Source organism: Fundulus heteroclitus, chromosome 13 (assembly GCF_011125445.2).
Source record: "Fundulus heteroclitus isolate FHET01 chromosome 13, MU-UCD_Fhet_4.1, whole genome shotgun sequence".
NCBI lineage: Eukaryota > Metazoa > Chordata > Actinopteri > Cyprinodontiformes > Fundulidae > Fundulus > Fundulus heteroclitus.
In genome coordinates, this window is record NC_046373.1 from 9,050,687 (window position 1) to 9,061,118 (window position 10,432).

The 10,432-nt window shown below is 39.3% G+C and overlaps 1 protein-coding gene across 2 annotated transcripts in view; it reads left to right on the forward strand.

Moving 5' to 3' along the window:
• Nucleotides 1-2,967, forward strand: part of kcnh8 (potassium voltage-gated channel, subfamily H (eag-related), member 8) — a 79,014-nt gene extending 76,047 nt beyond the window's left edge. For both annotated transcript variants that reach the window (XM_012874267.3, XM_036145008.1), the window contains exon 16: nt 1,040-2,967. In XM_012874267.3, the coding sequence (XP_012729721.2) occupies nt 1,040-1,582 (543 nt within the window). In that variant the 3' untranslated portion in view covers nt 1,583-2,967. The remainder of the gene's footprint in view (nt 1-1,039) is intronic.
• Nucleotides 2,968-10,432: the final 7,465 nt, after the last annotated feature.

Consider the following 10,432-nt stretch of genomic DNA (forward strand, 5'->3'; position numbering starts at 1 on the left):
CACATTAATTGTAACACAGAAATAATAATTATTATGGATATTAACTTTAAATATAATATTTCGTATGTAACGTATATTTTAGAGCCAGTTGTTCTTGTAGTTCAAGGCAGAAACTGCAAAGAAATCTATCTATCTATCTATCTATCTATCTATCTATCTATCTATCTATCTATCTATCTATCTATCTATCTATCTATCTGAACATTTACCATTTTTTCCTCAGGTGGACTAAGCCCTGAGGATCTATCTATAGATAGATAGATAGATAGATAGATAGATAGATAGATAGATAGATAGATAGATAGATAGATAGATAGATAGATAGATAGATAGATAGATAGATAGATAGATAGATAGATAGATAGATAGATAGATAGATAGATAGATAGATAGATAGATAGTCTACCCTTATTTAAGATAACTATGTAACACCATTGCATCTTCTATCCCTGTAACCAACGATTAGAAACTGGAGGTTTGCTGAAAGAAAATCCTATTAGTTTATGTTATAAAACACTGTACAATGCAATAGAAATACCTCAAAATATAGGTAAAATAGGGCTGCACAGTGGCAGACTTGGTAGCACTGTCACCTTGCCTTGCAGCGAGACGATCCTGGATTTGAACCCCAGCATGGAGTTTGCATGTTCTCCCTGTGCATGTGTGGGTTCTCGCCGGGTACTCCGGCTTCCTCCCACAGTCCAAAAACATGACAGTTAGGTTAATTGATTACTCTAAATTGCCCTTAGGTGTGAGTATGTGCTTGTCCTGTGTCTCTGTGTTGCCCTGTGATGGACTGCCGACCTGTCCTGGGTGTAAACCGCCTGATGCCCAATGACCGATGGATGGATGGATGGATGGATGGATGGATGGATGGATGGATGGATGGATGGATGGATGGATGGATGGATGGATGGATGGATGGATGGATGGATGGATGGATGGATGGATGGATGGATGGATGGATGGATGGATGACTGTAGGTAAAATATCGGGCATGAGATTTAATTTAGGATATCATTTCTGTTTGTGTCTACAGGTGAGCACCCTGCGGAGGGAAGTAGCCGACCTCGGGCAGGTCATGAAGAGAATGGCCACACTGATGGAGACCCTCACGCCGTCGGTGCCGCAACCTGCAGTGATCTGTCCTACGCATTGCTCCCCAGCTCACCACACATACCTGCACTGTCCCTCCCCTCCTCAGCCTTACCATTCCCCGTCTAAGGCTACCTCCATCTGGACAGACCCTCCAATGCCGTTGCCCTGCTCAACTCTCACGATCTCCCAGCAGCATGCTGCAATGTGCTACGCGGACTCTCTGGTGCACAGGCCGCAGAGCCTCCAGCTAGTTTATCCAGCTATCCCCAGGTCAACTCCCCCTTTAACTCCCGACTTATCGTCTCGGCAGCAACAGCCGCCCTCCGGCATCTCAGAGCCTCTGATGGCCCATGGCTCTATCACGTTAAGGGTACACAGTCCACCTCTGCGGGACGGAGGGGATGAGGACCCCCATAGGAGCCCTGGATGCTCTTCTCACACTGGGCCTGTAAGACTCTACCCAAGCCCGAGCCAGGGTTTGTAGCAGACCTCCAATAGAACCTCCCTGGACTCTGCAGGACAATTTCCAGAACTCTTTTTTTTTTTTGGGATATTCCTGAATTAAATATGGGCCTGTTTAGCTGTGGTCTTCAATATTGCAGCAAGGTATCAACAGTAGGAGAATGCAACAAGCAGTTCTTTTTGTGTCATATGCTTTTGAAAATCCAATCGCATGAGGACAAGAACTGAGTGTTTAGCTGTATTAGCTTTACCATATTAAAAACTTAATGTTCCTACGTGGCATGTAGAGGCTTGAGTCACTTTGGGAGTTTAATTGTGGTACATCTTGAGGATCACTGAACTGGACCCGTCATGGAGGACTAGATATCGACGTTGTAGAAGAGCGCTATGGTCTTGGCTCTCCTTTTTTTCTTCCTCTTCTGCCAATTAACGCTTCTTTCCTTGTACACTCCACCACTGTTGGATGCTTGAGGATGTGATGGAACAATGTACGACTGGTTGAAATTGGAAAAGAGGGCATTGTGGGAAGAGAGATGGGTGGCGTCTTGTACTCTTTACCAACGTGCCCAAGGGGAGAAAGGGGGTAAAGGATGGAGGAAAATGTCTGCTGGAACAGAGCTGGTGGTTGTGGGGGACTCATGTTATGCCTTGGGCAGCAGAACCCCTGCTGTGGTCTGTCATGCTGAGAACAGGGACTCTTTGCCCCCCTACTTTGTCTCCCCCCCCAACCCCTCTACCCCTGTTTCTCTCTGCATGCCTTTCCAAACCTTTTCAGTAGTGCCTGTAGACACACATTAACATGCTGCATGTTGCTCCATGGAGATCCAGCTTGCCATTTACCTTTCTATTTCAAGGAAACACGGTTTGGTATTTTAACCCGTTAAACCTGGCATTTACTGATGCATATTTAGCATAGTTCACCTCTGTTTAAGCCAGGTTTATTTTAGGCACAAGGTAGTCTCTCCAGTTGTAAAGTGGCCCGGAGCAAGTGCTCTTCAATTGGCTCACGAGCACGCTGTAATGCATTTAGCTGATTGGCATCCAGGGTCAGCACCGCTGAGATTCATTTCATGCAGCTGCTAGGATGAAGGCAATATTCCCACCTAAAGCACAATGGGGACATAAACACACTTTTATATATCTATGAATGTATCCAGACTTAGGATGTATTTTTTTTTTCTACTTCAGATGATTTGGTTGTGTGCAATGGCCACAAACAATGCAACTGTACAGGAAGCCGTGGCTGTGCTGTTTGCTGGTATCATCCGGTAGATCTGCTCCTGTCTTTTCAACTCCTGTAGGTTTGACTCGGCCAATCTGAAAATGGAATGTACTGTAAAGGCCTTTTCCCTTTTTTACATTTATCAGATAAACTCATATGCTATTAAAAAACAAATATGACTGTTATGAGATTGTTTTCTTGTCTTTAACTCACCAGAAAAAAATACATCAGAGGATGGGGAGTGATGGCTGGAGTGCACTGATCACTTTTTAAGCTTTTACTGAGCATATGGAAAGTCAGGTTAATAAGTGTTTATGAGTAGCTTGAGGTGCTGTTTTGCTGTGTATTTATCCTTTGCAAATATGCGCTTATGAGGAGACAGTGGGGGATGGGAGGGGTAAGGGGGGGGGGGATTCTACACACAGTGTTCAACAGAACACCTAAAGGTGAAATTTCTCTTATAGAGCCTTTAATACATTAAACTATTAAATATTCCCCTGTTTTTTTATTATTCTTTTGTTATGAGCCCCCATGAAAAAACACTGGCCTCACCCGGCCCTCCCAGTGAATTTGGTGTAGATCCACTACTGAGAGTGGTCAATCTATCAAGCTACTCCGAGAAATCATTGACAACTCATCCAACATGTCCCCACATCATCCAAAGCACTTAAGGTCTCACTTGCCTCCGTCACACTCGGTGTTTATGATTCAACAAAAAAAAAAGAGAAAACGGTATCCATGGAAGACTCCTGAGGCCAAAACTATCGTTGACCGAAAAAAAAAAAACACAAGGTACTGTTCCACATTTGCTAAGAAACATCTTGATGATCTCAAAAACCTGGTGGAGGTGGTAGAATGGTCTTTGCCTCTTTAGGACCCAGATGAAAATCCCTATGTGTTGCCATTGAGCTCAAGACTTTTGCAGCAGGACAAAGATCTGAAGCAAACCGTCAAGTCGAACTCAAAACTGGGTCTAAAAGGGGGAAAAAATGTTTTTTCCCAAATTAAGCTTTTGTGGTTGTTTAATAAAAGTCCAGAACAAAATCCTATTCAAATGCTGCAGCATGACTATAAAAAGCTGCTAATACTTCAAAATTAGATCTTCTAATTAGCTTATCTATACATATGGTGAAATGGTGGTGATTTTTTTTGTCTGTGTGTCTATTTTCAGAAGTGTTAAAGAATTGGACTCATGCATAGTCCTGTTTAAAATGTTCTCTCCACAGCTTTTGTTCCAATGTTGGGTGTCCTGCAGTTTCAATGCACCTCAGAGTCAACCTTCATTCATCAATCTCTTCTTCAAGCTGTTATTGTCACCTTGTGTCCAGCAGTCGTTCTGCTATCCTGACCAGATCGAAAATGTCCAACTAATCTAATCTAATTGGCCTTATTTCTTTTCATCAGTGTAGGTAAGAGGAAAATCATAAAATAATCTTGGACTAAAAGACCCCTGGGCAAAGAGTTGGTTAAATTCAATATTATGTTTAGTCTTTCATAAGGATGTTTTAACATTTTGTTAAAAGGAGAATTATTTAGTTATTCGTGTCCGAGCGGAGGGATATTAAATCCCATTAAACCTTGCAGGTGACTCCATATAATTTTACCTCCTCCCATATGTCCATTATAATCTTTCACTGTCACTTTAATCCTCAATTTACCATTGTTACTTAATATAATGAGTAATTACGCTAATTTCACAGTTTTATCCATTTGAGCCTGTAACCTGTGTGGTGCTTTATTGATGTCTACCCGTGTGGCAGATTTTAGCGGCATCCTAATTATTTGCTTCTTATTTGTGCCTCTTCTTCAAGACATCTAGTAAATGCAGTTTCTGCCATGTCTTCTTTGTCTGCAATGTCAGCAGGTAGTGTAGAGATTCAGAGTTTATTGTGGTTATAATGAAAAATTCATCCATTCATTAATTTATCTTACCTGTTGATGTAATGTCAACTTCGGCGTCTTCACTCACATGTTTTTCTTTTCCTTATTTATTGTTTATTCATTTATATTCTTTTTTTATCATCTGTATTGCATTTATTTTTCATACATATTCTCTTTTAAAGCTTAGACGGCCTCGCCGTATTTATCACTCCTCTTTGTTGTATTTATACTACAGCATTCTGACTACATTCACTCAACCAAAACAGTCCCATAAATTAATTTGATTAAATCAGCCTTGTGATTGGTTAAATAAAAAATAAATAAAAGTGTAAACAGGAAAAATCTAAATTCTTTAATTATTTGTCTATACTGCCCTATTGCGGACAGGTTTGCTCGTTCCATTTCAAGCTGTCAGGCTGAATTAGTCGCCGTTCAAACTATTTTGATATAGTTACCTCTATCTCAATGCCACAGACAGCAACATTTATACGTTGTCAAACCTGGTTATCATAGTATTTATAAAGCTGCCCTATGCTTCCATCACGTAAATGAATATTGTAGTGCAAAACAATTTTCTTAGCAGTTTTCCCTATTTCTTCTCATGCACGTCTTGTTTTGTGAAGCTTATTACATCTTAAAGTTGCATCTTCCAAAGGTTTCACCTTTACACATTCATCAATGTGTCATCAATTGTGTATTTTGTTTTTAATTGTGTACAAGAAAATCTGGTGAATGCTAAAGGTGTGTTTGCCGAACTCATCTTTGTTTCTGTAGCTGACAGGTCAGTTGAAGGTTCTCCAACGCCTCTGTCTTAGTTCCTGCCATTTGTTATCCATTTTCAATGTTCTTTTCATGGCCTCCATGTCTTAATTCTGGTCAGCTGCACACCATCCTTCCAGGAAGAGCAATTTCAGTGAACCCCCATCCTCCAGTCCTGATCTCTGAAAGCAGAATGCACTCCACCAACATTCTTTGACAAAGGAAGTTTTTGCATTGTCTAATAAAAACATTGACCATTTGTCTAATAAAAACATTGTCTAATAAAAACATTGACCATCTTCTTCATCCGTAGTGCAGTGTTGATAAGTTTGAAAACAAATGACATGAAAACAGTCAAACAAGCATTTTAACCACAGTGTTCCCTCCAAAAAAAATTAGCCATTAAAAGGTCTTCCACCTTTCCCCAGGTGTGAACCCCTTCAAATTTTAAATTAGCAGAATTATTTTACAGTGATCTTGTTTTCTTTATATAAATACATTTAAGGATAAAAAATAATTTTTATCTTTAACCTCATAGCATCACATTTCCACATTAAACCTTTTCACAGCCTTTGCAAATTTGTTTCAAATTTTAATCAAAAATTGGATTAGGCAGAAGTCAGTGACATCAACGTTTCTCAAATAAAAATTTAACAAAGAAATAACCAAAACACAAGAAAATAAATAAACAATGGAAACTGTCTCCTAAGGAGCACAAGTCTCATTTATACAAAGACTATTGACTTATTTCAGACTGTTGATTTCTTTCTGGTCCTTTTGACCAAGTGAATTTGCTGCTAGTATTGCCTTTAAACATATACAACTTTCGAAAACTCAGTTTGTCTAAGGTAAAACTTTAAAGTGAACTGATATACACTTTGTCCAACACAATTATTCATCCAAACAAGCAATGATTTTCCCTTTAATTTCATGAGCATCTTGCGGTTTTTGCAATGATTACAGTTTTCCCCCAGTAATTTAGCACACCAAGAACACTGTCTAAACCAAAGCTGAGATCTATATTTGAGCTATACAGAAAAAACAAAAATTTAATTTTAATCCTTCAGATCTGAAGCTTCCATCATTTTGCTAAAGACGGAAACTCCGCCCTTGAACATAGTTTGACCATCATGCTTAACAGACCACAACTCTATAAATAAAACACAAAAACCTGATTATCATTATAGTCAACTTTAATGATTCTGGGATAAAAATACTAACTACAAAAAGGGAACTTTGAAGCAGTAATCCTTACAGTGTATTTACAATCTAAGGGTGTACATATTATATGAGCAGGCCACATTTAATTGATCTGATCACAGACATTTTGTGTCATTTAATATTTCTTCCCTTTTACTTCCCTTTTACCCCCTGTGAAAATCATCTGATACGCTTTTCATGCTCCGGTCCCTGACAAGGCCAGGACACACCGACCCAGCCGAGCAATCTCTTTAGTTGTTTACACTATGGTTAGATTTGTCTCAACATATCTGTTTGTCTCTTTTCAGACTAAACTGTCCCTCTGGAAAGCCTTCAAGGTTTGCCTCAGCCTAGCACAACCAGATAACAACAAATGCTTTTGTAATAGATGACATGTTTAACGTGGCCTTTTGAAAACCTGAAGCCCCTAAAATTTCATTTTAGCTGTATTACAGTTTTGCCAAAAGCCTCCCTTAGAAAAGCACATCATATTCAGTTCAATTTCATACAGTTTTGACCAAAGCCAAAGCCCACATTCCACCTGCGTTTTATACATTTATGAAAATCAAAGAGCCGTGCTCTTAATTTTCTCATAACCTCATATTCTTCTCATGTTTCGCTTCTCAAAGTCTATTTTATGCATTGCTTTAAATTGACTGGTTTGTGATGAATCATTATTGTTACAAACAATTTCATGCTCTCTGTTATTTTTTACTTTACCTTTGTTTCTGTTTGCTGTTTTAATTCAAGGTAGTTCCAAGGTTACAGTATAAGAGCTTCCAATCTGGTATTTCTACAGTTAACAAATTGTTATGAATCCATTTTTAATCATAACCTCTGTGCAATTTTATAGTGAAATACCCTGAATACAGGGTATTCAGGGTATTGATCTGGATGCTTTTGCACTGAGAATGATTACTTGTGCATTTAGCGGCACATCTGTGGGAATGTTGTCATTTAGCCTGGGGTCATCATGAGACTTGTTCATATTTAACGGGTACAGAAAATCCCATCCTTGTTGTTTTATCCACCTGCCAGCAAACTCATCTTTAATTCAACGCTTTTCCCACTTTATCCGTCATTAGCCCAACTGAAGCCCACCTGGCATGCTGCTTACTTTCCTTCAGTTTTTTTTTTTTTTTTTTTGTCTATATTTTTATTTCATTTTTTTCTTTCTTTAAATGTTTGCCCTGGGTGGAATGTTGGACAGCTCTCCAGAAACGATTCTTTTCAACACCTGAGCTTTTATGTTCAAGCTTAACGCACTTTTCACCCTATCTTTCATAATCCACATATTGCTTTTGGACTGTGTTTGACTTTGATCCTCTCGATTCACGTTATGTGGTGATGGCCCTGGCCCAAATACAACAACAATTCTTCACTGTCTGCTTCTTTTCATCTGAATGCACATTTTATTCTGCCATTCAAATTAGCATTTTATTCCAGTGAAAGGAGCCTCTTCACTTGTCCCTTGACCTAGATTTTGGTGCTAAAGAATGTTGCTTTGTTGAAGGGGAGAACTTCTCTCTCTGTAATAAACAGCAGCAATGCTTTCATCTCCACGGACACAATAGATATATGCTGAAACCTGCTAACCTGCCACGGTCCTTACATTCAAATTAGGCTCTTCAAGTTTTACTGTTTGTCTGACTTGGTATGCTTCCCATAAGCACTGGGCCTTGAGAGACTCTCAGTGTGAGGACTCACATTTATCCGCCCCGCCCCAGGTGAGACAACAGCCACTATTTGCATCAGTGTAAGGTAAGAAGAAGGGTGGAAATGGCCTTGCAGGACATGCTTTGTTTTGATAAATGACCGTCTGCACCTATAGGTGCTTCTACAAAGCATTGGGAGGGGTACCAGAACAATGAGCATGTCAGAAGGCGAGATTAATGGCAGCTTCTTACCTTAGATGGGTAAAAAGAAAAACACTGGGATGAAGGCTAAATAGCCTCTTTTGTTGCTTGCGTGTCTGACAAGAGTTTATTGCAGTTTTAAGACGAATGTTGGAGAATTATCCTCACAAGGAGCTCTCGGGGTAGAGCTGTCTTCTATTGTGCTGAGGTAACGCTGATGTAAGTGTCCTTGTTGAGAAGTCACTGCCAGAATGTATACAGTGAGAAAGAACACTTGGCACTGTGTTCTTGCCTTAAAAGACCTTGTCAGAAAGTTTTAGATGATGCTTTACTTTTTTGTGTTGTGTTTTTTGTGTCTGCTGATTTTGAGGTGCAAAAATCGGATTTCGTGACAACTCCTGTTCTCCATTCTAATGATCTTTGCCATTTCAGGGATTTGAACGGTCCTAACCGGATTAGTCTCAGGGTGGTCTCTGTGTTTGCTTGACCTGAAAACCCAAATTTAAAGTCTATTTTAAATCCTTTAGCTATCAGGCTTCTCTCCTGTGGAACCAACTCCCAGTTTTGGTCCGTGAGGCAGACACCCTATCTATTTTTAAGACTAATGTTAAAACTTTCCTTTTTGACAAAGCTTATAGTTAGAGTGGCTCATACCCTGAGCTATCTCTATAGTTGTGCTGTGATAGGCCTAGGCTGCTGGAGGACATCAGGGTCTAATTTTCTCACTCTACTGATTTCTACTGTTCTCCAGTTTTGCATTGTATTACATTGAAACGACTGTCGTCATTTCAACTTTTAACTTTTTGCTCTCTCTCTTTTTCTTCATAGTAGGTACACCTGGTCTGGCGTTCTGTTAACTGTGACATCATCCAGAGAAGACAGATCACCCGCTACTTCCATCTAATGTAGAACAGATTACTAGATCAATGTGTGCTTCTGTGCTTTTTTGTTTCTCTTGTTGTGTCTCTGTTCTGTCTTCTGTAACCCCAGTCGGTCGAGGCAGATGACCGTTCATACTGAGCCCGGTTCTGCCGGAGGTCTTTCCTTCCCGTTAATGGGTGGTTTTTCTTCCCACTGTCGCTTCATGCTTGCTCAGTATGAGGGATTGCAGCAAAGCCATGTACAATGCAGATGACTCTTCCTGTGGCTCTACGCTTCCCCAGGAGTGAATGCTGCTTGTCGGGACTTTGATGCAATCAACTGGTTTCCTTATATAGGACATTTTTGACCAATCTGTATAATCTGACCCAATCTGTATAATATGATTGAACTTGACTTTGTAAAGTGCCTTGAGATGACATGTTTCATGATTTGGCGCTATATAAATAAAATAAAATTGAATTGAATTGAATTGAATTGAATTTTCAAGGGCTTGTTAAAATTACATTCCACAGTTCTTTATTTTGCAGGATTGTCAGGAATTACTTTAAATTGGAAATCTTTCTTTTTATCGGGACAACACCGGTTATAAGTGTAAGCTCTCAGACAGTTACTAGGATTTGCTGACGAGTCATTGCCTGTACATTAGGGCTACAGCTTTAGTCTGAAACATCATTTGTCAGAATTTTAGGAGGGTTTATTTGTTTTTCTCTGCCAGGTGAAAAGTCCTCTGCAATGCTTTGTCCACCACAAATCTTCCTGGATTATTATGTCAAACTAAAATGATCATAAAAGTTCATATGAGAGCACATTCAGTTGTGCTGCTGGGAAGAAAGTCATGTTAAAGCTTTCAAAATATAATTAAAATCATTTAAAAGTATATTAGATTTTAGAGGTTTATTCATATTGTCCCTAAATTTTACTGGTGACTCACAAAAAATATAGGCATATTTAATAAACTACAATATTATTCAAAGGTTTATTTCAAATTAATCAATTCACATGATAATGACTAAATACACGGAGACTGATGTTTTAAAGCCTTTATCTCTGGTAATTATTGGTATTTTTCCAT